The 27918-nt window shown below is 39.7% G+C and overlaps 2 protein-coding genes and 5 non-coding genes across 7 annotated transcripts; 1 reads left to right on the top strand and 6 right to left on the bottom strand.

The window, feature by feature from the left end:
• On the top strand, positions 1–20072 carry mpp1 (membrane protein, palmitoylated 1). Its single transcript, XM_017684480.2, has 12 exons — positions 1–366; positions 14247–14375; positions 14486–14564; positions 15553–15638; positions 15738–15806; positions 17516–17712; positions 17876–17982; positions 18068–18148; positions 18295–18375; positions 18900–19102; positions 19207–19281; positions 19374–20072. Exons 1-12 carry the CDS (start codon positions 244–246, stop codon positions 19548–19550), a joined length of 1407 nt encoding a protein of 468 aa, XP_017539969.1. The 5' UTR covers positions 1–243; the 3' UTR covers positions 19551–20072.
• Positions 19749–27628, bottom strand: dkc1 (dyskeratosis congenita 1, dyskerin). Its single transcript, XM_017684479.2, has 15 exons — positions 27573–27628; positions 26291–26352; positions 26036–26122; positions 25471–25562; positions 25084–25268; positions 24859–24923; positions 23768–23894; positions 23405–23535; positions 22609–22752; positions 22322–22442; positions 22011–22129; positions 21816–21919; positions 21372–21429; positions 21100–21276; positions 19749–20916 (listed from the first exon to the last, which is right to left on the bottom strand). Exons 1-15 carry the CDS (start codon positions 27586–27588, stop codon positions 20848–20850), a joined length of 1557 nt encoding a protein of 518 aa, XP_017539968.2. The 5' UTR covers positions 27589–27628; the 3' UTR covers positions 19749–20847.
• Positions 22200–22276, bottom strand: LOC119265474. The gene has a single exon (XR_005131668.1). It is a non-coding gene; the product is annotated as a small nucleolar RNA SNORD83 (small nucleolar RNA).
• On the bottom strand, positions 22844–22979 carry LOC119265483. The gene has a single exon (XR_005131676.1). It is a non-coding gene; the product is annotated as a small nucleolar RNA SNORA36 family (small nucleolar RNA).
• LOC119265487 lies at positions 23983–24191 on the bottom strand. The gene has a single exon (XR_005131680.1). It is a non-coding gene; the product is annotated as a small nucleolar RNA SNORD17 (small nucleolar RNA).
• On the bottom strand, positions 25355–25433 carry LOC119265473. The gene has a single exon (XR_005131667.1). It is a non-coding gene; the product is annotated as a small nucleolar RNA SNORD83 (small nucleolar RNA).
• LOC119265486 lies at positions 25772–25984 on the bottom strand. The gene has a single exon (XR_005131679.1). It is a non-coding gene; the product is annotated as a small nucleolar RNA SNORD17 (small nucleolar RNA).
• Positions 27629–27918: the final 290 nt, after the last annotated feature.

Below are 27918 nucleotides of genomic sequence, written 5' to 3'. Positions count from 1 at the left end.
CCAATGTTTATGCGCTTTTGTCAGCTGGTTCTCGGCAGAAGCGGCTCCATCGCCCCCGAACTTAGGACTTCGAGCAGGAGCTTGAACTTTTTAATCTGACAGCACCGAGAGCTTCCATATCGCTCCTTCCCTCCTTCAGAGCCTCCTCCCCTCCCTCTGACCAGCCTCTTTCGGACCTTGAACGAGGGCGACCGGGTCTAATCCCCCCCCCAGCCGACACCGAGCCTCAGCGAGTGTGAAAACATGACATTAAAGTCCAGCAAGAACGAGCCCGCGGTCATTCTGGAGCGCGTGAGCAGCGTTCGCACGGCGCTCTCCGACCTCTATCTGGAGCAGCTGCTGCACAACAAACCCAGAGCAGACAAGGTAAGACCCTCCGCACTCAGCTCTGCCGACTGACTCACTGCCCTCACTGTGTGTGTGTGTGTGTGTGTGTGTGTGTGTGTTTTGGCTCGCACGAAGACAATAGCAGTCCCATTTTTTCAGCCTCCGTCTTTTCTCCATCTTTTGCTTTCTTTCTGCATCTGTTTTTGTCACATGTCTCAATTCTATCATCATTTCGTGCAGTAGGCGGAGGGCAGATGCGCTGGTCCAGACTGGCGCAGCCCGGTTTACGTTCAGGTCCATCGCGCTGCCTCAGTAACAGAAACCCATCTGGAACGGCTAGCAGTGGTTAAAGGGAAACTCCGCCAAATTTTCCCAAAAAAAAAATCTACATGAAACGATTCATATGGAAGCAAAGTCCTTCAGAGTGGTTGGATGAGAAATGCTACCTTCTAGACAAACTTGCCGTATGAGAATTTGCTCTCAGTGGTGATGACAGGAACCAGACATCTGGAGTTTAATACCTCTGAAAGCTCCTGCGTACAAAGTTATGACATGAAGTGACTGCCTGATGTCTGAGACGCTGTTTTATGATAGTTTTGTGATAACGCTTTGGTGTAAGATATGTTTTAATCCATTGTTGGAGGAGGGGTACATGCAGGGAGTTATAACGAAACACAGTTCCCCCCAAAACCACTTTTTTCAGATTTGTGACTTTTACAATCATGAACATTACATATAAAAACTCAGAAGACACATGTAGGTTTGCTGGTGGTTTTGGGAAGTAAATAAAAAGGTGATGTTTGTGCTGAAGATAATGCAACCCCTTGGTTCCTATCACCACCAGTGTAAAGAAATCTGAGTCTACATGTTTCTTTATAATGAACTATTCAACATCAGACCATTCTGAATGTTTGCATCTCAAAGACTGAATTATTCCGAAATTTTGGAAAAATTGGTGGAGTTACTCTTTAAGACTTAAAGGGGAATTCCACCAGGTTTTCCTAATTGCTTCATAATTCAGTGGTTAAGATGTACACTGAGTCATTCAGAGTGTTTCGATGGGGAAAACGTTCTAGAGAAACCAAATCAGAATTGTTCTCAACAGTGGTGACAGGAACCAGATATATATCTTAAAATACATGCACAGCATTAAGAGGCACAATAAAATAAATTCAAATTGGTGATGAGTTTCTTTATGATTAACCATTTCACAACAAACCACTGTGAATGACAGTTTACATCTCAGTGATTAAATTGAGCAGGATTTTGATCCGTGGAATTCCCTCTGAAGCATCCAGTGAGCTTAAGGGAAGCACTGGCTCTTGTTTTCATTGTAAGCCACTGATTGTCTCCATTCCCTTTTGGGTTTGCCTTAAGTCACATCTCTGTGACAAAACGGTTAGTATGCACAAAATAAGGGTGCCAAAACAGTTATTCTGTTGTGATGCCATAGACGAACCACTTTTTGTTCCCTAAAACACTTTCGATTGATGATTTAAAGAACTATGTTGGAAAAATGAGCCTTTTTAGAAGTGCTTTTTGACAAAGCACTTCTTGTAAGTTGCTCTGGATAAGAGCGTCTGCTAAGTGCTGTAAATGTAAATGTAAATGTTAATGAAGCTCAGTATACTGGTGTAATTTGGACATATGCCTCTAGGGAAACCCCTTTCATTGATGCTGAACCAATGCATTGTGCATATGTCCTTAAATTTAAAAAAGCTTTTCTTACTTCCCTACAAATATCTTTCTTCAAAGTATAAAAGTGCTTCTTCTGCAGCAGTGCTCCAGGGAACTCTTTTATTTGTAAGGTTTTCATTCTCAAATGCTGTTATTCCCCTTATAAGCTTTACTGCAGTGTTCTGAGCCTCAGAAATAAATCAACGTATTGATGAACTGTTCTGTTCCACACACACACACACACACACACACACACACACACTCATTCCTGCCATTATTGGAAGCATGGTTTATATTAGCATGCACAGCATCAGTGACAAACTAACTAATATAAAACACTGTAATGTAATTAGACTGACACAGCAGTTTCACATCTCCTAAAAGAGCTAGCCGTGCACACCCAAAAATCACCAACCACGTTAATCTTATTAGCCTCATTCTTCAGTTAATGTTGTTAATGTTGAAGTTAACAAGTAATTGTGGCTTTCCGCTCACCTCCTTTCCTCAGCCTAGCACTGACAGACTCAGTTCCATCCTTTCAGGACATCTTCAATATACATGGGCCTAGAGATAAGATCCTTTCAAAGCAGAGTCCATTGTACGTGAGAAGGTATAGCTGGGGGGAAGGGTTAATGAACCACACCAACCTGCTCTCTGTTGTCTAGGGACAGAGTCTCTTTCAGGCCGCTGATGAACTGAAATCAGGGTTTGGAACTTGCAGCAGAGTCATCTTACACTGACATGCATTTGAGTGGATTTTGCTGACAAATTGGTCTGTAAAGATTTTTCTCATGCATACAGGCTAACGATGGGTTAATCTACTTGGTCAACAGCTGTGGCTTGTTCTTGAAGGGGAATTTTTGCATTAAATCACCGAGATATAAGCCAAGTCATTCAAGCCTGGTTTGATGTGAAAGCATTCTTTCTAGAGAAAGTTTGAATCATTCACAACAGTGGAAGCAGACATCTGAAGCTATCCGTGCCTCTGAAAGCTGCATCACAGAAAGTCGTGACATGAATGGCCATGAATGCAGTCTGATGCCTGAGACAGTGTTTTATGGCAGTTTTGAGAGGAAGTTTTGGTCTAAAATGTGGTTTTAAAATCCATTAGTGGCAGAAAGTTACATGCACAGCGTGCTAAGACGAAATAGTCCCAAATATTTTTTTCAGGTGTCCCACTATATTATCAGTATCAACACTATATTTACAACTCAGAAGACCTGTGTAGGTTCACTGGTCCTTTCGAATAGCCAAGAAAATGGGTACATCTGCACTGGCAGACATTGACCCCTGCTTCCTATCACCACCACTGTTAAGAAATTAGAGTCAGCCCAGTTTTGCCCCATGTCGCATCTAAAAACACTAAATTTTCAATACGTCTCAGTGACTGTGATTTCTACAGAAATTCTGAAAGAAGTGATGGAATTTTCCCTTTAATACAAAGACGACCTTCAGTAAAACTGTGGCATTGGGAAACATGCGAGACAAAAGGATTAAGTCTGACTTTTCATGTATGAGTCATCTGTCTCCAAGAAATGTGACACGTGAGCTTGCTGTGTTCCTTTCTGACTGACTCCGGTTATGTTTTAAAATGCTGTCTGTTTCGAAAAAGTGGAATCATGGGAATTAGAACGCTTACACATAGCTTTATGCAGGGTAATTTGCTTAGGCCTTAAAAATGGGACATAACATTGAGCCACCAATTGAAACCTTATGGATCACATTTTTAACTCTCAAAAATAACTCTGCCAAATGATATGCAACGCCAACACAATGAGGTTTTGACATAAGTATGTCTGTACTCTAAGAAAACAGGATAGAGGAAACTAATATGTATATTACTATCACTTATGCTTAGTAGCCCAGAACGACAGTCTGATAAAAAAAAAACAACAAAAAAAACTAACTAGAAATGGGCAATACGATGACATATAACCATCATATTAAGTTATGTCATAATCAATTGATCAGAATTATTTGAGGTAATCGCAATTATTTAAGCTGCAATTAAATTTGGCTGAGACAAATAAAAAAAGAAAGAAGAACAATCACTATGAGGATTTCCGAAGGTCCAGATCTTGCAGAAACAACGCAAATTGTCGCTTTTTACTGGGTGCTATAACAAATTTACAGGACTGTTTTTGTTTGTTACTGAGATAGCTAACACTATGTTTTACAGGTAGGCTGTTTTTTACTCACATTTAAGCTTTGGTGGACTCTCCATGAGATTCTGAACATTGACCAATTGTGTGTTCTTTTACAAGGAAAGCATAATTAGTAATGTAACAGTGCAATGCAGTTTCTGAAATGTTGAATAAAATTCTCTGTATCATAGTTTTTGATAGTATTTTTTAAAATGTGGCATTGTTGGTTCTTTTTTTGTCTGCTAGAACTTATCAAACCCCAGAAAGAAACAAAATATTAAGATGCGTATAATTTATCAAGAATATCACGAAGTATCAAGATACAATTTTTGTGCTATATCATTCACCTCTAAGTCTAAATGTTTTCTGGCATATTACACCTGTCAGCAGATGCTGACTTAAGGAATAAATTCACACTTGGGACACAATCGGTCGGGACTGCAGCAGAACACTTTGTTCAGCTGTGCAATGAAAATACAGAGCACAAGCCACTACCTATCAAGAAATGGCTCCACTTGTTCTGTCCTTACTGTAAACTCCTCTCACCAGCAGGCATTTGAAAAATGTATTGGCCAGGTATGTCTAGGTGCTCTATCACTGTACTGAAAGGCCCTGCAAACTGCATCTTTAATAGGTCTTGCTGTCTGGCAGAACAGTGTTACTAACAGTTCAGAACAGCTTTGAAGCTGAGACCAGAACTTTCTTGAAAGAAAAGCAAGGTTAGAGACATTGCGGCTTGCTGAAGACAGAGATGTATCGACTTTATTGAACTAGAAGTTAAGTCCATAAGTCTAAGTGAGACAACAACTATTTTTAGATGTTAGCATTTTCAGGATGTGCATATCCACACAATTAACCTGTGAAGATCTATTAATATTTCTTCAGTATTCTCAAAACTGCAGTATGCTTTGTTACCATGATAAAAGCTGAAGCACATATGTTAATCTCCCATTCGCCTACACTGAATCATCGCTGCCGCTAGTCCATTCTTAGTCATTCTTAGTCAGGCTGAAGAGTCCAGGCACACTATAAATAGGCACAGCCACGGCTGCCTGCTGTACCATGTCTCATCACTGCAGTGGAAGTAGGGAAGTCTGGGAAACAGCTTGGAGCGGGTTGCGTAACACAAACGATGCCCCCCACCCCCACCCCAAATCCTCTTGTTTGTGCCAGAACAACAGGTCCTCAAGTGAACCTTTCTGTTTAAGATGCAACTTAGTGAGACAAGATGGGTCCTTGGACACAAATCGGCTATCTTGAGTTGATGACCCTGTCTGTGAATAATCTCCAGCGTAATTTCTTAGTCTCCAGTTTAAAGACTAAGAAAACTGCCTTCTTGCCATCTGAAGATGTATTTTGAAGGTGGGATGAACTTGACAAACAGCTTAGTGGTGGATTTGAAGGTTGGGCTGTTTTGAAAATAGCTAATGAATGATGAAAGCAACCAAGTATCTAATGTAGCCTAATGTCTTATTTCAGGTGTTTAACTGCACTGACAGTATATAATATAACTGTAGTGACTCTTCAAATCATGATTACAGCTGAGAGAACAGTTAGCTCAAATGAGAAAACTGACTCTGATGAAGAGGAAAACAAGCTAAAAGCTACGCTTAGCAACTGCAGTATAATAGCGAACTGGCTATGCAGATACCTGGCTGCTCTTCTGTGGCTGAAAGGGTAAAAAATGTATCCCTGCTATTCATTTTAAAGCAGAATCATATCATTGTGTGTTTTACAGTTAAACAACCAAAGTAAGAGAAACAGCTTTATTGTATTATTAGCCTTTAGCTATACATTAGCTAAACATAAACATGAAAACAATAAAAACGTGTGAATGGAGTCTGAGGGATCTAATGCCGTGTCACATACTACATAATACGTCAGACATAACATATTGAACTCTAGTGAAGGCCCCGTCATTATCTTATAGCACGTCTAATGTTAGTGCAGTGGACTGACAATGCCCATGGTTTGGCAGTAGATAAAAAAATAATACCAATGAAATGATGATGGCCAAAATGATTTGCAACTTTATAATACAATAGTGCTTATATTGCGGTTGTTTTATCCACCTAATTTGCTGTCTGTTCTGACTTATGGTAATACAGCTTCTTAGCTGCTTTCAAACAACCAACTGGATCACATGATTAGGAGTTGCACCAGACCTTCAACATAGTCAGTTCATTAACAATTTGAAAGATAACACCACACACAGCTGAAGCTCAGTCTCGCCACTGAGCAGGGTTGTGTTTCCCGCCCATGAACTAACTCTGTACACCCACAGCATACCTCTGGCCCCCACGGCACATGCTGGAGATCCTGAGTGGGGGGTGTTAGCTCATGCAGCTCATATTCTCCAGCTTATTCTGTTTTGCTGGACAGCTCTGGTGCTCATCTGTTACCTCAGTATCCCAGGGGGTTTCTAGCTCATGGATTTTGCTTAGCTTGATCACTTGCTTCAGCTAACGATGAAGAAATGGGCTATTGGATGATCTGAATTTGAGATGCTACATGCATTCTTGGCTATAGACAAAGCATTGTTATAGAGCAGCTTTCCAGAAGTGGATGTACATGGGCATTTTTTGGGCTTTTGGAATATGGTTACCATGCAGTATACACAGTTTATTTTTTTATGTCAATACAAATGTATTAGTACTACTGTTTCTTATTATAAATGTACAGTGTTGACTGTTTTTGATATTTGTTTGATATTTTTGGGGTGTTTTTGTGTGTATCTGTCTACCCAGGATTTACACTACAAATGTCATGTTTGAGTATGTGTCCTTAACCAGCTCCAAAGTTGGTTTGAGTGAACAGATCACAATATATCTCTAAAAGTCAGTTTCCGGTAATTCGACTGTGTTAAAGCTGACAGTCAGTAAGGGGAGATGAGGGGCTGGAGGCACAAGTTGTTTTTCTCTGTGCTGTATTTCACGTGACAGGCCTGACACTGCAAGACTCAAAAGTAGGAAGTGAGAAGAGGGGAGGAAGCTTGAGGCAACAGTGCTCACTCAGATAGTTGTTTTGCACCCAGAGACACATACTGTGAGGGCGTTTATGACATAAAAGGATCTCTTGGCTCTTTCAGTATAACCTTAGTAACCCTTCAAGGATGACTGTGAAACTCTGCCCCATTACTTTTTTTTATCATGAGGTCTATAGTGTGTCTTGTGCTTCATGCAAACATGCTAACATGCTGACTAGTGAATAAATGCTTGTTGAGCCTAGTATGGCTTTCATTTGTTAGTTTCACTGATAGCATTGGTGTTGTAATACCACCTTTGATTTCTTTAGATTAGAGAAGATCCCCAGCATCCACCTGGAGCCATACATCAATGGCAGACTCTTACCTCACTTTGAGTATGTCAGTCTGAAGAGATAAGGGTGATTGCAGAAATGTTTTTTTCTGCTGAGACTTTAGTGCCTTACAAACTGTAAATCATTTATTAATGCCAGTGCAAAGGTCTGGTATCTGTCCAGAAAGATTAATCATACCACATCTGATTGTAGGTATATCCACTTTATAAGCATTATCAAGGTAGTTGATGGTCTTAAAAAATTAGTTTGCTGCTTATTGAATGGTTGTGTGGTGAGAACTCTTAGGCTCAAAGATATCATGCTCACACTGATATAATTAATAATTGATGGCACATTTATTGTACTTTTGAAAAACAGACTGTTTAGGTGATGGTGGGCTAATGTGCTAAAATATGTGCATATTATACATTTTACTGCATCTACATGCTAATCCAAGTGTTTTACCAGTTTCTGCCATTTAAAAATGATCATGTATGTATCTGCATAAAACATATGAACATTACAAATATCACACATCAGCATTGGCCCACAGTTCTCAAATTGGTGCATCTCTTTTAAAAAAAAGTATTTCATAAAAAGAAGCTGTTACTGGTGGTAGGAAGCTAATGATGAGTGAAATAGTTCCAAGCAGCTTCTTGGCCAAACTCTTTTGCAATGTCTAACTCAGCATTTAACTTGTACTGTGAATGTTACTAGACCTTAGCTTGCATGTTCCTCTTTGTCTGCGGGTGAATAAGCTAGCTTTAGCTAACCCAGGCTGTTTCACGCATCTTATAAATGTTGATTAGCACAGCGATAGCAGCTAACCTTTGGACCAGCTGTCTGTGTAGCTTCCTAAAAGCATGAAATCTTCAGACTGGGTCAGCATTTTGGAGTGAGTTCTTGTGGTGGAAAGTGCTGTCATTCCTCTATCAGCTGGTAAGTTGCGCAAGGTCTAAATGGAGATCCTCACTGCTGGCCAGTTTCAGCTAGTCCTGGATTAGATGCTGGTTCAAGTCCAAAATGTAAAATGCTGACATCAAAAGTGAACATGAAGGGAGTATAGGGACATCATGTACACACTCTTAGGATCAAGCTTTGATCAGATGTAATGATAATGACTGAACTGTCCTGGAGCTTCTCAGAAAGTCACATGGTGTTGTTTCTTGAAGTATTTTTTCCTCACTGGCTATGTAGTAGTACCATGCAAAAGTGTTTTTCCATAGTTCTTATACTACCATGTTTGTCCTCTTGACATTTTGTTCCTCCTACTTCAGATAACACTGTTGAACCTTGGCCAGCTCTGATAACATTAATATGTTCTCCCACTTGAGTTTTGTGAAGTTTAAACAAATGAGAAGGTGGGTAACACTTACAAACCAATAGCGATTCTGATTTTTTTGACTCAGTATACATTCTTTAGTCCTTTTGTGCATCTGTGGTCATCTCTTTGCACAGTGCGCTTCCCTCCTGAGAATACATTACATCACCAGAGCACTTACAATGATTGAATTTCCTTAATGCAATTCCTCCGACTCCCCTTGTTGCTGTACATCTTAACTCACCTTTAGACATCAGATACAAATGCTATGCTTTCAGTCTTTCACACCCTTAGTATTTGAGTTTTTTGGGTTTGCAGCTAACGTCCAAGGCACAAGAAGAAAGCAGACTGTAAAGATAATCTGTTAGCACTGTGTTGCTAATAGAGATCATACTGACCCTCAGTTGGTCTGTTGCCATTTAGTGAAGCTCCACTACACTGCACAGGATGACATCATGCTGTCTTTCTTGTAGTCCATATCAGAACCACTCAGGAACCTTTGAGTGATTTTCTGATTGATTTATAGTGATAAAAACTCACCAACACTAACCCAGCACATTCTATATGCAATTTAAAATGGAAAAAACAGGGTGTTTCAAGCTGTGTTATCCAACATTATATCTCTGGCATTTCAGCCTTTCAGAAAGAGTTTCTGAAATTGGGTAAACAGATGGTTCGTTGTAATTGAGATGCTGTGATGCATTATGAGGGAAGAGAATTAAGACCATAAAGTCAACTTCACAGCCAGTTTTGTCTAGCTTATTGGACCTCCAACAATGCAAAAGCTCAAATATGATAACAGAAAGTATAATAGACAATGTGACAGGCCGCAAGGTGAGATGCACTGTTTCTCTCTCAATCATTGGAACCTAAGCACCTTTTATGTAGGATTAAATGACAGTTACTGGGAAAATGTTTAAGTGTGAACTTAATCCAGAAATCAGGTACCAAAAATGGAATATTAGAAGACTCACAACAGTGGAAAGCTAATGCACTGATATCTTTTTAGGCAGGTCATTTAAAACACTAGAAAAAGTGACAACAAGAGGAAAGCCTAAAATAAATGAAGAGGAACAGTAGAAATCTCTGCAAATTGGAGTAAAATAAATGCCCATATCCTTCCTACATTTCCTTGCATTTTGTATTTGTCCCCTGAACGTTAGTGTGATTATGTACCAAATAAATGTATTTTTTACATTACCATGTCCAACCTCTCTTTGTCCAGTACTTTAGTACTTGATTGGATTTGTACTTATATCCCTTTGCACATCCTTGTATTACTTGCTGATTGTTTCTGTGTTGTATGTTTTACATACTATACCAAAGAAAGAAACTGATGATATGGGCTTTTTAAGGAGCTCTTGGTCATTCATGCTGAGGATATTTCATCCTGTGTAATAGGACAGAGCAAATGTGAATCCCAGCAAAACACAGTTGGTGCCATTCCCTGTGTTCTCTGTTCTTTAAATCATGTGGAATTTTGAAATTGAGAATTGTTGAAGAGCTTTGCCTTTGAAGCTAAATCATAGCTTTTCTTGGGAATTTCCTGTTTAAAAAGTGAAAAACAGTGAGTACACAGCATTTCAACCATCCACAAGCATTAGTAACATTATTGAATATCCGTTTTAACAGTGTCCAGTGCTGCTGCACTAACAGGAAGTCCTTTGTATCCTGAGTTGTTATGTGTGCTGGCACTTATATTTGTGGAGAGCGAAGAGGAAGGGTCAGCAGCTCTTTCTCTGACCTCAGCATTTTTCTCTGTAAAAGACCTAATCTTTCTGTTTCAGCAGGCCAAGAGTCAGTCCTGAATTCTATCTAGGCTGTGTGAGAAACTGAGGAGGACACTATGAATGCAAATTGCTGTTAGCATTTGGTGACCGTGATATTCCCATTGTGCCTGTATTTACAATGAGTACATTTGGCAAATAAACCCTGAAACATTTTCCAGACATGCTAAAATGATTAGATATGTTGTGCTGCAAACCTGAAGTATATTAGATAAACCTGTTAAACCACTCGACATATAACAGGATTTGACGTGGTCTACACGTCTTCTTTTAATACGTCTGTTTATCTGTTTTAAACTCAGATGTCTTCTTGAACTGATGCCTTCTGCTGTCAAAATATCTGTCTCTCAACTTAGACAGCAATGAGAGAGAAGCTGCCTTCTTTTCTCTAAATTTCAGTGTTGTCTGTTGTGCAAAATCATATAACAGGTATGGGGTGCGTATTGCCGTCCACTCCAAGCCCTGTGACTGAGCTTGTGTCAGCTTGTTGTGCTTCACTGGTGCGATAAGAGGATGTTCATTTTAGGCCTGTAGAGTTCATTGAGTTCTTACAGCAAACAATGATAAGGGTTACATACTCTGCCTACAAAGACTCAAGGTTATAAACAGCAAGGAATGTGCTTTGTGATCAAAATTAGTTGTCAGTGTTTGTATGAAGTAAAGAAAATGGTAAAAAAGGCTCTGGGATACGGGATGTGACTTTTATATATTGTGCTATTATATATTTTGCCATTTCCAAGAAAGTTAGAATCACACATGAACTGGAAATGAGTGTGGGTAGGGGTGGGCAATATGGCAAAAATATATTGATGTTTCAGCCTGAGGGAAAATCTGTCCATCAGACTGAAGATTCATCTTTAAAGCAAGGCTCATTATTTGCAGACTTACCGACTTAGTTTTCTTTACAATGGTGCTGATAGGAACCAGACATCCTGATGTCTAGAGTGCAAATATAGCCATTTCATTTCCCATCCAAAATTACCAGTGCACATGTTTTTGAGTTTTTAATATACTTGTATTTATGTACCGTTAATGGCAAAATGGTCAATCTGAAAAAAAAAAAAAGTTTATGAAGTTTTCTTTGGAAACTATTTTGTTTATTTTGCTACTTTACACTTCTTGTATCATTCTGCCATAAATTGAGTCAAATAAATTGATCAAAATACTTTTCAGACCAAGCTAGCAGCAGGTAGCTTTTAGAAGCGTTAAACTGTTCAGACGTCTGGTTGTATCATCGCCATTATGAACGATTTTGACTGTAAGCTTCTCTGGAATTAAGCATTTTACACCGCTCTGAACATTTCTAGGTATCACACAAGAACAATGATTTTTAGTTTTGTCATTACTGAGAGACAACAAAAGCTTAGTTAACTGTAAAGTCAACTGCTGGGCACTTTAGACTTTGAAAATTTTATACTAAATAAATAATAATAAGTTTCCTTATAATACTCTGTAATATTTCCTTTGGTCTCATTTTAAAAGCAGATTTATCAACTATGTTCTATATCAGCAACAAACTATATGAGGGTTGATATTCCACTATAGAGTAGCATGGAAGCATGAGCTCATTAACTTTATTGATGTACTCTTCAGATGCTGTGATACTGTAATTTATTTGGAAAGTACTGCAAAATACTGTGATACTGAATTTAATCAGTACCACCCAGCACTACCATAACCTTTGAAGAACCTCTCTGTTTTCCAAGTATATCTTGCATAATCTCTTTCTCAACGTCACCCGCTTTGTGTCAGTACAGGGTCCGAAGTCCCAGGCCTGTAATTACAGTTATAAGAGGATGCCCTTTAGCCCTTGCTGTGATGATGCACGCCAAAGTACACATCAGATTAGCAGCGCTACGCTACACGTGAGCACGTCAGATGAATGCGCACTCGATGGGCTGTAAAACAGCTTTGCAATGTATCCACTGAATGTGCAGCTTTGCAGTCGTTGCCTTCTAGATCACATGTGTCAGCCTCCAGTCCTCACAGGCCAACTAGCAAGGCCTTCATGAACTGAATTCACTTTGGCCTGGAAGGTCAATTTGACATGCCTGCTCTAGATCCTTCATTTCTTCCTTGTGTGTAATTAGAGGGATGTGCCCAAAATGTACTGTTCCTCATTGATAGGCTTCATAGGTATGAAACCAACCAGTCTTCATGCATAATTAATTTTTAAACTCCAGTGAGAGTTTCAAAGGTAGTCCATCTTAATTCATATAATGCTGCGTAAGTAAGCTCAAGTGATTGTTTTCACTCTGGTCTTACTTGATTTATCCCAGAAAAGGCTTGATTTGTAGCAGGTGAATTATGTTAGTCCTTTAATAGTGAAGCAAAAAGAATTTAAGTTACTATTCTCCTGCAATAACATGAATTCTCAAAGTGTACATTAAAAGATATATGATTTGAGATATATGGCTTAATATCTTAAAATATTGAATTATTTTCTGAAAACAACTTACTGTGTTAAAACAATGACCTAGTTTTTCATGATAATGAATTACTATGTCAAAAGAAAGAGTACAGAAAACGTGAAAATATATGTGAAACACATTTTACTATGAGCAGTGTGGACATACACACATCCGGGCTACAATGGGGGAATATTTTAATGAGATTAAAGTCTCTGAATGTATTGCCATCCACATGTAAGATGACATAAGATAACATGAGGAAAGCACGAAACTGTGCACATCTGTGGTCCTCCAGAGGCTGGATTTGAGCATAAAGATTAACAGCCTTTTTCTAGCAGCACTAGTGCTTGGATTATGACAGTGTGGTCAGGAAATCACACAGTGAAAGGGCTGCCTGTGACACAGAAGGAGGCAAAGCTTTCTGTTGTTTGTTACTCATGTTTGATCTGAACGGTGTTGATTTTAGTGGCCTTTTATCATTAGTAATGTGAATCATGCTAGAAAATCTCATATATCTCCTTGACATGAGGAAAGGAGCTTTCCTGTTTGATAAATAGCATTGTCAAATGATACTCTCAAAGCCATTTACTACTGCAAAAGGATTACACAAGCTACCTTGCTCCAAGCTTTCAGTGTATTCCCATGGATCGAAACAATAAATGAAGGCTTCAGTGACTTTCAGTAAATGGCACCTTCCATTTCCAGGACGCTGCCACATCGTCCCACTAAGCTGGACACATAACCATGACAACTGTGGTAGCTGTATCATGTATTTCGTGATCTAATGAGGTGTTAAAAATGTGGATGTTTAATCTTTAACCCAGAGCAAATGTCACAACTACGTATCTACTTTGAGCTACAGCTGAAAGCTTTCAATGTCAGATATGGCACTGTAACACTGCAAAGTGGCAGTATTAAATAAGCAGTATGTATGTGAAGTATTATGTATGTATTCCTCCATCAAAAAAAGGGAGTTTTGACATGTCTGTCGTATATATATATATATATATATATATATAGATAGATAGATAGATAGATAGATAGATAGATATATATATATATATATATATATATATATATATATATATATATATATATATAGATAGATAGATAGATAGATAGATAGATAGATAGATAGATAGATAGATAATTCAGCAATTACCTGTTCTATGACCATTTCATATTGTTCTCTCACAGCTATAGTGTTTACACAAATGAAGGCCACACTGAGAAGTTAAGTCATTTTTGGCACTAAGCCATGCCTGGGTCTTTGTGTTTTCAGGCAGCTATGCAGACATTTGAAGGGAAGGATCAGGAGGTCTACACCAACGGCAGTGCTGCCCACATGAACGGCAAAGAGATGATCAAGATGCGTGAGGTGGCTTTCGAGAAACACCCATCAGAACCAATGGTACTGTGTCTGTATCTAAAGCACTTTACTAAAGCACCATTATAGCAATGTTCATGTCTGTGTAAGGGGCTCAAATGTTGGTCTCATCTTGTTTTCCTGTTTCTCACCAGGGAGTAACTCTAAAACTGAACGAGAAACAGAAGTGTACGGTGGCAAGAATATTACACGGGGGGATGATCCACAGACAAGGTGACCAGTGCTTGATTTATGCCCTCTGACCAGCTATGGTTTAGAATGAGAACCATTTAGGCATTATACAACAGTTAGCTCTGACAGTACAATCTCATGGTTGAGAAGCCTTGTACCCATGATGTTATTTGTGATCGCTAAGTAATGACTTGCTTTATGTGTAGCTGAGTGTTCAGTACACAGTAATACTTTAGTAAAGTGTTTAGTACTTTAGCACACAGAAACACAGAGTTGGAAACATTACATAACTACTATAGATAATATTTTCTAAATGTGATCATATAGAAAAGTTTTGAAAGTAGGCCTACATCAAATTTCAAACTTGTCATTGTCCACATAGAAAGCTTTTTTTGCATCTGTGCCAAAGCAACAATTGCGGAAACTGGAATTAGGAAAACTTTACAGAAGACAATATGGCAAACAAGATGAGTGGTAAAATGCTTTATAGATTGGCTGGAACAAATCGACAGTTAAATAAATGTGGCGTATATTGTAAAAGCTGAGCTGAACCTGATATTGTGGCAGAAGGAACGGACAACATTAAAGCGCATTTGATGCAATGTTAAGGGCTTTGCTTTACTTTGTTTATTTTGAGATCTATTGTATAAAGTCAATAGAACACTTTTGGCTTGTGAATGCAGCCAACCAGAGTGTACTTTTGCATTTATATTTGCGTTTGGCAAAATGAAAAAGAAAAAGAAACAATTTACAAATATTGTTACAAATAAATGATTTTAATGTTGCAAGAGAAAAATAGTTCCAGCACCTTAGAATACAGAAATGTTGGCCAGCAGAATGAAATGATGAAAAAAACGAATCTCTTGTCAACATGGATAAAATGGTCAGATTGTGTGGAGCTAACTGTTGTACAGTGAAAGTTAATCCATAAAGAACGATTCTGATGGATTTCTGGGTCTGGGATACTGGGTCTGCTCCTAGTTCTTAAACCTGGCACTGCCACTGATAGTGGTTTGTGTTTACTGTTTAGGCTCCTTACATGAAGGAGATGAAATTGCAGAGATTAATGGCAAAAGTGTTGCTAATCAGACTGTGGACCAGCTACAAAAGATTCTGGCAAGTACTTCTTCTAAAACTGCCTTACTTCAAATGTCTTTTTTTAGCAATTGGCTGTTCTGGGTGACTTTTTGACATTTTATTGCTGTCTTTTTTCAGAGAGATACAAATGGCATCGTCACCTTGAAAATCATCCCAAACCAGCAAAGTCGCTCAATGGTTTGTGAGGTAGGTAAAAATCATATGTAACCTATGTGAAATCTATACAATCAACATATGCTTCAGTTTAATCATTTTTTCCAATATGAATGCCAGTTCAGAGTGACTTGTGTTGGATCTTATCCTTACATATCTGTTCCAAAGCAAGTAATTCTTGTATTGCACATGGTTTGTTCTTTATTAGGGGAATCCTCTAATCCTCTGACTCAGGTGACTATTCAATCATTAGACACCAGTAGTGGCTAACCATAGATAATCACATTTCCTCATCAAATAACTGAACTGGAAACCTGCTGTGTTTCTTGTGTCATCTGCTGGTCACACTGTGTCACAACACCCTGACTATTCATTTAGCAAGTAATGCCGAATACAACCAAATATGTATGTTTGTGAGACAGAGATGCTGTGTTTCACAGTGCGATATGCAATGGCAAATGGCTCATTTATCAGTATAACGTGCACATATGCCTACATAACATGAACCCTAAACCTTTCAGTGAATAGTGTATCCATTAAAAAAAAAACACATTTCACTTTCTATCCTGCTTTATGTTAGTATTCCTCCTGTAGGCTAACTAGAGACATTCGATTTAGCTACAATACTTAAATCTCCTGCCTTTTGTGTACTAAAAACAATGTCCTCATTCCTGACCTAGGTTGGTTGGTTGGTTTGTCTGCATAATTAAATGGGCATTACAACCTAAATCTAGCATTTAATATATTATTTGCGAAGTTATGTAATATACTGTGGTGCACCATTGTGGTGCACCGGGAACCTCATCATTTTGACAGAATTCACAATTTTGTGTTTTATGTTTTTCTCCATCAATGGTCTTTCACTACAATACCCAGTATGCATTGTGCAAATACATCATACAACCACTGGGAATTCCCACCACAGTGGTCAAGAAATCCACATGTAGATGATAATAAATACATACATATTTGGCTTTCTAGCAGTAACATTAAATACCTTATTTCCTTCTACATTTGCCAGCTAGTGGAGAAAAAATCAATAGAAATCACACTTTTGTGACTGTTGTGACACCACAAAATGATGCAAACAGGTCTGCTTTAAAAAAACAAAAAAAAACATGGTTGTATTTCTCATTCTAGCCGTAGCACCCCTTAATATAATGTCATGCCCTCTGCTGGTCGTCACGTGTGCAGTCTCTTCTGTCTAATCATAGCTCCCATTTTAAGTCCTTTTTTTCAGTTGAATGTACTGTATTATTAAATATCTGTTATTTCAGATTAGATTCAAAGGTTATTCAATTACGAGATTCAGTTTATGATGAATCTGTCAGAAATTATGACTGGAAATATGTTTTCTAGTTTATGGTAGTGTTTGACAATACTTTTGATAAAATGTTGGATTTTTGAGGTTTTAAGAAACATCTATGACTTTAAATGTATCCACTTTAAAGTGATGTTGGTAAAGGATTAAACTAGCACTGTATGTGAAACGGTTAATGTTTAGGGTGGGCAATATAACAAGATTTGTTAGTGTTAATAGATTTCATGAGATCATAAACATACAGATTCAAAAAAGGCACTGTAACCTTTAGTGGTCATCTGTGTCATAGACAGTAAACCGACTGGTTCTTGGCAAGATCATAAGTGTGTTTTTGCTTTATGTTAAACTGGTTGGTGTCAAGTAGTGCACATGCATGCATTTGCATTTCAGTGTTCTGTAACTGGTGTTTTCCTCCCTGCAGATGTACATGAGGGCTCAGTTTGATTACGACCCTGCAAAAGATGACCTCATCCCATGTAAAGAGGCTGGCCTTAAGTTCCAGACAGGTGACATCATTCAGATCATCAATAAGCGGGATCCAAACTGGTGGCAGGGTAGAGTGGACAGTTCAGCCAAAGACTATGCAGGGCTTATACCTTCCCCAGAACTTCAGGAATGGTATGGTTCAACCTCATAATCAGCTTATTTACTAAGTCCACCTGTGCATAAGGTAGAACTAAAATGGAGTTATCTTCAGCTTTAAGTATTAACTATCTGTTGCCATTACCCAAAGTAACCCACTCTTTTCTACATTTACAATACCACACTGGTATCTATCCAGGCGTGTTGCCAGTAAAAGCAAAACAACAGGTGAGGCCAGTCAGTCGTGCAGCCCTTTTGGCAAAAAGAAGAAATGCAAAGACAAGTACTTGGCCAAACACAGCTCCAGTAAGTAGCACTTTCCTTTTCTTGAATGGATTATCTACCATATTGTTTAGTCTTGACTAAAAAATGACCTTTTTTTTCCCTTCAGTCTTTGATCAGCTTGATGTAATTTCATATGAGGAAGTCGTGCAACTCCCAGCTTTCAACAGAAAAACCCTAGTACTCATTGGTAAGTATGTAATGTTTCTTCAGAATACATTAGGTAGTGCTTCTGCATTCAAATTGTATTGTTATTTTACTTTATCAAGAGAGGCGAGATGTAAGTCATAATTTTCATGATTTTTAAGGAATTTTGTGTTTTATGTTTTTGTGTAGGTGCACCTGGTGTGGGAAGAAGTCACATAAAAAGTTCACTGCTGACCAAATACCCTGAAAAGTTTGCCTACCCAGCACCTCGTAAGCACAGCTACACTCTCACTGTTTGTACAAGTGCCTTATTTGGGTCATTTCTAATGATTCTGCCATTGGGCGGAAGGCAGGATACACCCTGGACAGGTCTAGTCAAAATCACTTTCCTGGACTGAGACAAATGTTTTGTAATGTTGCCATGTGAGCACTGTTTCTAGAAGCTAAAGTAATCTTGGCTCAGGTATTAGACACCCTACCTCAGCTTTTCTGTTTTAGAACGAGAATTTCGTTCAGAGAAATGATTTTCTCAACGATGCATTTCGTCTCAGTTGCCGAAGTGCTTCGCCGTAGACGAGAGGGCATGGTCATGTTGAGCAGTGCTGCTATAGCCACGTCTCCATCAACTAAAACAGAGCAAAGGAACTGTGGGAGATAAAAGGGTCATGAATCAAATCGTTCAGTCCGTCTAGAGCTGCGCTTCAAAATGTCATGGTTTGACCATGACAGCATGACTGGCACCCAGTCAAGTTTTTTCCAAACAGTCTAACCAAAAATTTTTGGTATCCAAACAGACACTACCAGACCTCCTAGGAAAGATGAAGAGAATGGCCAGGAATATTACTTCATCTCCAATGATGAGATGACCAAATGCATCGTGGGGAATGAGTTCCTGGAATACGGTAGTTTCCAGGGCAATATGTTTGGCACCAAGATAGAGACCATCCTGAAGATACATGAGCAAGGCAAGATTGCACTCCTGGACGTTGAACCTCAGGTAGGCTTAATGTTCACTATTGAATCTCGTAATCTTTTAATTAGAAATGATGATTGACAAATTTATCAAATTCAAGATCTTGACAGCATATGCTTTTCTTTCAGATGTTGAAGCTCCTCAGAACAGCTGATTTTGCTCCCCTAGTAGTGTTCATAGCTCCAACCAACACTGGTAACCAGGTCAGTTTATGCAATTGCTTTCTCAAATTCAGTAGTGCTAGAGGTTCACCTGTGGATTCGAGTTCCTGACTTATCCCACTCTCCATCCACAGTCAGAAGCACTGCAAGCCATCCAGAAGGAATCAGACGCCATTCACAGCACATACCGTCACTTCTTCGATGTGATATTGGTCAACAACGACGTGGATGAGAGTGTGAAGGGTGTGGAGGAGGCGTTGGAGAGAGCCGCTTCTAGCCCTCAGTGGGTGCCTGTGTCCTGGGTGTACTGACATCCACAACCTCATTTGCCAAATCATCCCCTAAAAGAACCCATGCCATTGTAAAGCAAGTGCAATACCAAATTACAAGACTAAGCTAAGGCTGGGCATTTCTCTCAATATCTCCAGGCTGTTAGCACTGGACAACCCAAGTGTTTGCAAGGATGTTTGTTTTGTAAAAGCAATAAGTTACTTTTTTGTTTTTTTTGGATGAATTGAGTTTCGTCAGTTTATGAAGAGCAGAGCAACATCAGGCAAAATGTGTAGGATAAGTTAGTAATGCAAAAAGGACCACTACTGTGACAAACACCATTCTGGTTTTAAAAGGTCTGATCTTTAAATTGACCTTGAGCTGGCTTTGGTTTTGTATTATTCTAATAGGAAGTGCCATGGAACTCCCAATGTAACGTTTACATGTACTGTACTATACAGGGAAATTGTCCAGACTTAAGGCAACTTGTCAGTACTTTATCATGATGTAGCTCATCAGGTATGGCACTTTTGAAATGAATTAAAACATCTAACACTGGAAAACCTGACTTCTTTGATTATATCACCTGTACAATTAACTATTAGAATACCTTGGAACAATAAATACAACAGTCAAACAAAGTAGAAAAAAAAAAAATCTTGTTTGCTCATTGCTTTAGGATTACAATTTGATCCTGTTATATATACAGACACGATACAAAATAAAATAGCATTATATCACCCCCTAAAAAAAAAAAAAAAAAGGAAAAAAAAGTAAATAAAAATGCACTTTGAGGAAGGAGAGGGGGAAAAAGGTGGGGTGTAGGGGGCAATAGGATAATCGTTGTTCATAACCATTGTTGATTTCTTACATCCGTGAACCTCATACTGAAATTCCAGTCCTAAAGTTTGGCAATTTTATGTCATTTTACATAAAAGTACATGAATTCACATTGTGTTGGGGCTGGATCACTTGGTTGAGGCTTGGTTAGAACATGTCAAATTACTACTTTAGATATTTCTGCAGCAGTTTCCTTCTTCCAAAGCTTTCTAATGGAAACAAGTTGTTAACTCCAATCAAAATATACATCAGTGGGAACCATGTGGAATACTGAGATTTGGTTTCAAATCCATCAAACCCATTCTTAAAAATAGTTCAACCATCAAATGCTTGACAGCCATACTGACATACAAAGATGATTATGTGAAGGAAGGTAAAAGGAGTAAAGTCCCATTTGGGCGGATCTCATGAGGTCTCTTCATGGCGCAGTTACAGTCTCTAAGCCCTCTCCCTCACTTTCGTTGAGGGTTCTGAACAGTCTATTGGACAAGTCTGAGTTCAGTCGGAATCAGCCTCTGCTTCTTTCGCCTTCTTTTTCTTCTTCTTCTTCTTAGCACTCTCTGTGACCTGCAGACAAGGTAGAATCACAAACTGTATGATTATTCCAAGTGACGGCACAGGGGCCAGTTTGTAGATCATGTTTACTGTAGCATTTACTAGAACCAGCACTCCCATTACAATATGCTTTCTAAAACACAGCATTTCAGTGCAATAATGGGTCATTTTTTTTCTTTAGGCATGTCTCCTCACCTCAGCTTCCCCAGCAGCTGGTGCTTCCTCCATAGCTTCAGCAGCTTCTGCCGCTTCCTGTGCTAGCCTCATTTTCTTCTCCTTCTTCTTTTTCTTCTTTTCTTTCTTAATTTCGTCATCTGTCTTGGGGGTTGTGGGCACAGCTTCACCCTCGCTTCCACTCTCATCCCGTTTCCTCTGCAGGAGAGTGATCAGCAAAGAATCAGAAGGCTGAACAAGCATTATGCCATATGCATTATAACGCAGAGGAAATTAGAGAGCTGACTTTTTACCTTTGCTCCTGACTGAGTGGCTTCAACATCTTGAGCTGCTGCTCCAGTCTTGGATTTGCTGCCGAAAAAGAAAGCCATCTTATTAATTCGTTGGCCTAGTTCAACACCGAGCCTTATACTATGCCTTGAAGACCAGGAACTCACATCGGCATATACAGAATATACTCAGACAGAACAAAATGTCCAAAGAACTCAAGGACCTGCCATGCACACTGCAGACAGCTGACCTGAACTCTTAGAAATAATTTAGCAGACAGACTCCCTCTAGAGTCACGGCAGGCTAAAAAGGGATAACAGTCTGCAGGACTATACTCCATGAGTGGAAATTAGCATGAACAGAACAGCACTGAGGATACACTACCTCATGCCATAAACGATCTGCAAGGTCTTACTAAAGAAGAAAATAACAGGTCTCCCATTTATAACTCAACAAGTGAAGTGTACCTGTAGTCTACATAGCTCTCTTTCCACTCTGCTGGGGTGCTGCCATTTGGTTTGCCATGTTTGTCTAGCAGTCCTTTCTGGATCATCATTTTCTTTTGACTGGCCTGAAATGGAGGAGTTAAAAATAAATATCGGCCAACAAGAAATTAATAGTGACATTACCAAGAATATGCAAATTTTATTAATAAGCCTTACCTTGGGCCCTAAACCCCACTTGCGTGGGTATGTGTCTCTTTCCATAATGACCCTCTTGATCTTGGCCACCACACCATGGTCACATGTAGAGATGACTGCTGTTGTCATCAGAGCTACAGCTGCAATGCAAACGGGACTTGCTTTAAAACTAGTCATAATATCTAGATACAGACAGTTGGGAACACCTACTGCCATCAGTCTCGGGTGATAGGTAGAACGTCATCTTTGCACAGAATGCTATTGTAATCTATAAAACATCATGTGGCTTTGGAAAAGCATGAGGCTGGGGTGGGTAGTGATCTGCCATTTACCTGTGCAAATAGCCTCTCCTTTAGTTGTAATGACGACAATGTCTTGGTTCAATTCGATGCCATCTTCATACCGCAAAACACCAGGTAACATGATCTTAGCGCCATAGCAGATAGCGTTCACCTAAAGGACGATAAGACTGCATCAACCACTTCGTATGCAGAGATGGACAGTACATGTCAAAAGCACAATGAACTCAAGTTATGATTTGGGTGCCTACTTCCATTTTCCTCTATTTACCCAACATCACGTGACCATACAAAAAGGCAGGTAAGACACAGATACTTACTGCACTGTCCTTCATAACAATCCTCTTGTGTGAGACGAGCAGCTTCTCCAAAGGATAGATGACCCTCCTCAGATAGCTCTCATCCTTGTTGTGGTCAAACTGCCATTGGGCATCTAACAAGTCGTGCATAGTCACCATGCAGTCCTGACAAAAATTCATTTATACAGTTAGTAAAAAAAAAAAAAAAAAAAAAGTAAAAGTCGCACATCTGGAAGCTAAGACTCATGGCAGAATAGAGTGTTGGCCAAGATCTGCTGAAGCAGCAAGATGATCACCACTTCTGACATGTTCACACTTGGCCACATTCTGTACCAAAGATTAATTACCAGGACTGGGGAAGTAAGCCCAGAGCTGAACTCAACACTTTGGTCAGAAATCACAACAAAAGGACAATCTGTGTACTCTGACAAACTTACACCACACAGCTAAACACAGTGGTAGGAGTTATCTTCTCACCCATTATATTCTGATAACATGCTCAGGTGCTCATGTATGCTTAATCACTTAAGGTACCAGTACTTTAATACTAAAATTACTATTCAGGCACTATATGCATTTCATTAAAGGAACAAAGGCCTTAACATGAGCACAACGTGTGTTAAGGCAGTGAATTCAAATGCAGAGACATTGCAATTTTACCACTAATTAAGCTAACTAGAAAACTCCATTAAAGAGTAAAGATGTCCTGTAAAAAGTATCCCTCAACAGTACCCAACAGCCACTGTGACTCAATGGACAAAGGGAAACTATGCAGGAACAAAGTGACTTAAATGTACCAACACAGTCATTAACATACCTTCTCACCCAGCACTCCAGAGCGGACCCTCCTGAGCTCCTGCATCTGGCCACCTACTCCCAACAGCAGCCCCAGGTGAACGCACAGCGTTCTGATATATGTGCCTGCCTCACAGCTCACCCAGAAGATACCTGCATTACAAACCACAGCAAGAAAGAAAAAAAAAAAAAAAAAAAAAAACTCAGTGGCTGCATTTAAACAACGGGAAAAAAAGCCACTTTAAAAGCACACTGAGGCCATCAGTACTTGGGTGATAGATAGCAAGTCATCTTCGCACAAAAATGCTAATGCAATCTGTTTAACATCTTATGGCTTCATTATTTCTTTCTAAAAACAGATCCAAATGAATAAACAAGTTCATACCAAGTCTTCTCTCTGGATCATACTCAATCAGCTTGCTTTCATAGATGGTCCTCACTCGCAGCTGCCTCTTCACTGCAGCTATGAGAGGAGGCCTCTGAAACAGGGCTCCAGTGAGGCATTCCATAGCCTAGAGGATATCCAAAAACCACAGATCAAATCAAACTACATTTCCCAGAATTCCTGCAGTCATTCACAATCCAATGGTTTGCAAGTATGTGATCAGTCCCATTGGTTCTTCTTTGGTGAATCCTGACCCTCCAAACCTGCATTGGCTTCTAGCATCAGCTGCAACAGCAGAACACTGAAGCAGAGATGAAGAAGCCGGCAGAGCCAGCACTCACACCTAGAACAGGCGTGAGTGCTGGCAAGAGAAAGGAGGGCCGGAAAACACTCAGAGAATGGATAAACAGATTCATCATTTCACATACTGCATACATTAAACTGCAAATGACAGAGTCCAATCAATACATCAGTAACACCCTACTTGTGATGGCTCATTAATGATTTTGAATGGAGTACCAGTTCTTGTGTGAATGTTTGCTGATATATTGTCCCTGTTGTACAAAAACTTTAGTTTTTAAGCAGAATTTAAAAACTACTGTTACTCTTTGAATTGTGTTAAAGGGCTGGAAGACAACTTCCTATGCTCATCTGAAACAAGGAACCTTAAAATAATACATAAAATTTTGTTGGTTTCAAAATGTTCTAGTCCATACAGTCTCTGGAATCCAAGATGTAGGAACAGTCTGATCCGAATTCACTGAACGTCTTCACTGAGGTTATTCAATTCAATTTTGTCATTATACAATACAGGGTAGTACAGTATAACAAAACACTATTGGGCTACTTTTCCAGTGCAGTAATAAGACATGCATAGTAAACAGTGCAAAGACAAACAAAATGTGCAGTCAGTAGGTACAGATGTTAAACGTAGACAAGATGTGCACAGGCAAGTGTTATAGGTGTTCAGTTCCAAGTTCTTTTTGAATTAGAAATCCAACACCAGAGTAAGAGACCATTTTCAAACGGGTCAGACGCAAATAATACATATAAGCTATTACATATTTAACGTATGATATGCGCTCACTTACCCTTGCAAGCTGATGCTCATTTTCTATCGCATTGTGCAGCCGTACTATTCCCACATACTCTTTGCCTGAAACACACGGCACAAGAGTAGTGAGGAGAGGCCACTGGTTTCACTGAGTGAGATCAGGCTCACACAACAAAAAGCAAGCTCTATGCTGATCCAGGAGGAGTTTAGTGAAAAGGAACAAGATAAGCTGATCAGAAATCAGTGGCTGAGAGTGACTTACCAGCGCTCTGTTGAGATTTGACAAGTCTTGTTGCACGGTCAATACACACGATCAGACACCCTGTAACTTTTGGGTCCAGGGTGCCGCTGTGGCCAGTCTTCTCCACACGCAGGATCCGCTTGATCCAGGCCACCACTTCATGAGAGGAAGGGTTAGCTGGTTTGTCCAGATTAACAAAGCCAGATCTAAATGAAAATATAACCAATGTAACAAGAGCTTACACCAAAATTAGCTGGAGAAAATCAAGTCTAACAATGCGTCGAGTTTAAGAAGCCATCAGTATAGGGTGATAGATAGCTGGTCATCTTTGCACAGAGTGCTAATGCAATCTATATTTCTCATCATGTGGCTTCTTCAAACATGCTCTCTGCTGTCTACACTTCTTACCGGACATAGTCATTAATGTTTCTCTTCAGTGGATTTGAGCCATGAGGCAGAGGTGTGTAATGAGCCGTCCTGATGTTCAGCTTGTCGAAGTTCTAGAAGGCACAGCAAATCATTTCAGATTATTCACTTAAGAAAATCCTTCTACACTTCTCAGTAAATCAAGTCCTGCAGCGCTAGACTGAATTACTCCATTTTTAAGCCTAACCCGTAACTGTATACAAAGTATGAACTTAGGGAAAATGAGAAACTGAAGTGTTTAAGGAATTAAAAAGGTCCTCTGGAAGCTTTATAAAAGTGGCATGTGATCAGAAGTGTCCGCTCGTCTTTGTTGGCGCTGGTCTGATCCCTCCACACCAGCTGTCCTGACCATCCCACCTGCTAGCCCAGCAGAACACTGGTCTAGCAAAGGACAGCCAGGCAGCCGCAACCATGCAGTCCAGAACGGACTGCAAAGGCCGTGGAGAGACAGAGCCGGCAGCACTCAGAGAATGGATAAACACGTTCATCACGTCACATCGTGGACCGGCCCTGGAAAGATGTGGAAGGGTCTGAGTGGAGAGCTTACCTTGAGTAGCAAAGGCCATTGGGATGTGTCAAGCTTGGCAACCTTGGATTCGGGTTTGATGAGGAAATCTCCCGTTTCTTGAATTTCCTGACAGCAAAATGACAGTTTGTTGATGGAACTCAAAAAATTAATGTGTAAACAATGAGGCCTGACTGCCTGAAGGAAGCTAAACAGAAGTGACGAAAATAAACATTGCAGCCAGGGTCGCAGAACGTCATCACTTCAATAATAGAAAAACTCAAAGCCAGTAATTACCCCAATTTCATCATCTGAAATTTTCTTAGTCTTCTTCTTCTTCTCTTTCTTACCAGGAGTGACTGAAGAAAAGGAAACATAGGATTAACCCAAAGGCAAAAGAATGCTAATGTTACACCCAGAGCAAATCAATATAAATCTCAGATAGCTCAGCATTGCCTGGACCTCTAATGTCGTTTACCAAGATCAAATAATAAATACTTGTGCCCAGCAGTGAACCCAAGATTCAGCCAGAGCTAACAAAGCTCTGCTCCCATATCGAGTACGTCATGTTAGCCACTTGAGAGGACGCTGGACATCAAAACAGACCAGAAAGAAACCTAAACGTCTTTTCACTGAGCTTCTATATTTCAATGTAGTTATCCAAACAATGGACCACACTTATCAAACTTTCTACAACAGAAGATGACCTAGGATTAGCTTATGCTTTCTATATAACACTGATAAAATCGATCACTGGAGACCTGACCTTAGATCAGTACTCTTACTCTAATGTTTGATAATTGTGGGCCATTGCACGTAACCATGTTAGCTAGCCTTAGCCAAGGTAGTTTAAGTTAGCGCACGAGTGAAGCCGCGACCACGTGGCGAACACCGGCAACACGTGGTGCAAAAAAACTGAACCCTTTCCACAAACGAACAACTCTAAACGTGTGCCCGCAGTAATCATGATCACAACTTTATTCTCTTTTGCGTTTGACTGAAGTAAAAAAAATAAAAATCAGTATTAGTACGATCTGAACCTCAGGTGACCCTGCCTGGTAAGGAAAGGCATGTCTAACGCAGAAGCGCTGGCAGTCAAGGTGTAAACCCAAAGTAAACGGGCATGCAGGTAGAGTAAATATGAGGCTGGTAAAACTGATTTTTCAAAAGAACTGCTTTCGAAAAACCCAGTCAAATGATGAAGCTCACAGAGCTAAGCTAACGGGGAAAAGAAGTTCGCCCCTAAACTAACAGGCGATTCAACGTGCCAGAAAACCCTCGCACTGCCACATTACCTTTCTGTTATAAAAGAAAACTAACACTAAAGCGCTAAACCTGCTCGTGTAAAATTGATTCTACTAAAGAGACTCTTGACCCTACAGTCGCTCTCGCCGCGCCGCGCCACGCTGCTGCTTCGCCCCAGCCTACAGAAACACGGCTACTCAATACTAACGGTACCTGCAAAACGCTAAACATTAGCCAAGTCTTAAAACTGCAGAAACGCCTAGAGAAGCTCATCTTAAACTGTTCAACAAACCATTTAAGAAGACTCAAAATCAGAGTTAAAAACTGCACCCACTTTCTGCGTCCGCCATCTTCCCGTTGCGCGCCCACAAGCTGCACGCGTGCGAGCGAAGTCCCACGCAGAGTCTCAGGTATCGCGCGACTTTATAATCTCGCGATGGAAAGGGAAATGACGTGCTGTTTTTACGTCGAGGCACACGGGGGCGCCACGTAGCGCGTGAACAAAGCAAAGCTATGAATGTAAATAAGTAGAATAAGATTTTATTTTATTTAAAAGTTTTCTCTGAATATATGCAGCGAGGTTTTAATACAGACGCTAAACTGACAGGAGTGATATTTATGTTTAGCAGAAATGAAGACGTGTAACATAAAACAAGGATAACATTAAAACAGTAATAATA

Source organism: Pygocentrus nattereri, chromosome 16, assembly GCF_015220715.1.
Source record: "Pygocentrus nattereri isolate fPygNat1 chromosome 16, fPygNat1.pri, whole genome shotgun sequence".
Classification (NCBI taxonomy): Eukaryota; Metazoa; Chordata; class Actinopteri; order Characiformes; family Serrasalmidae; genus Pygocentrus; species Pygocentrus nattereri.
This window is presented reverse-complemented; position numbering and strand designations above follow the sequence as displayed.

Coding starts and splice junctions, on each gene's coding strand:
- mpp1 (XM_017684480.2), top strand. CDS start 244: ATGACATTAAAGTCCAGCAAGAACGAGCCCGCGGTCATTCTGGAGCGC. Junction 15,639..15,737: donor ACCAGCTACAAAAGATTCTG/GCAAGTACTTCT, acceptor GTCTTTTTTCAG/AGAGATACAAATGGCATCGT. Junction 17,983..18,067: donor CTTGGCCAAACACAGCTCCA/GTAAGTAGCACT, acceptor TTTTCCCTTCAG/TCTTTGATCAGCTTGATGTA.
- dkc1 (XM_017684479.2), bottom strand. Junction 25,269..25,470: donor AACATTAATGACTATGTCCG/GTAAGAAGTGTA, acceptor ATTTTCATTTAG/ATCTGGCTTTGTTAATCTGG. Junction 21,430..21,815: donor GAGAGCTATGTAGACTACAG/GTACACTTCACT, acceptor CTTTTTCGGCAG/CAAATCCAAGACTGGAGCAG.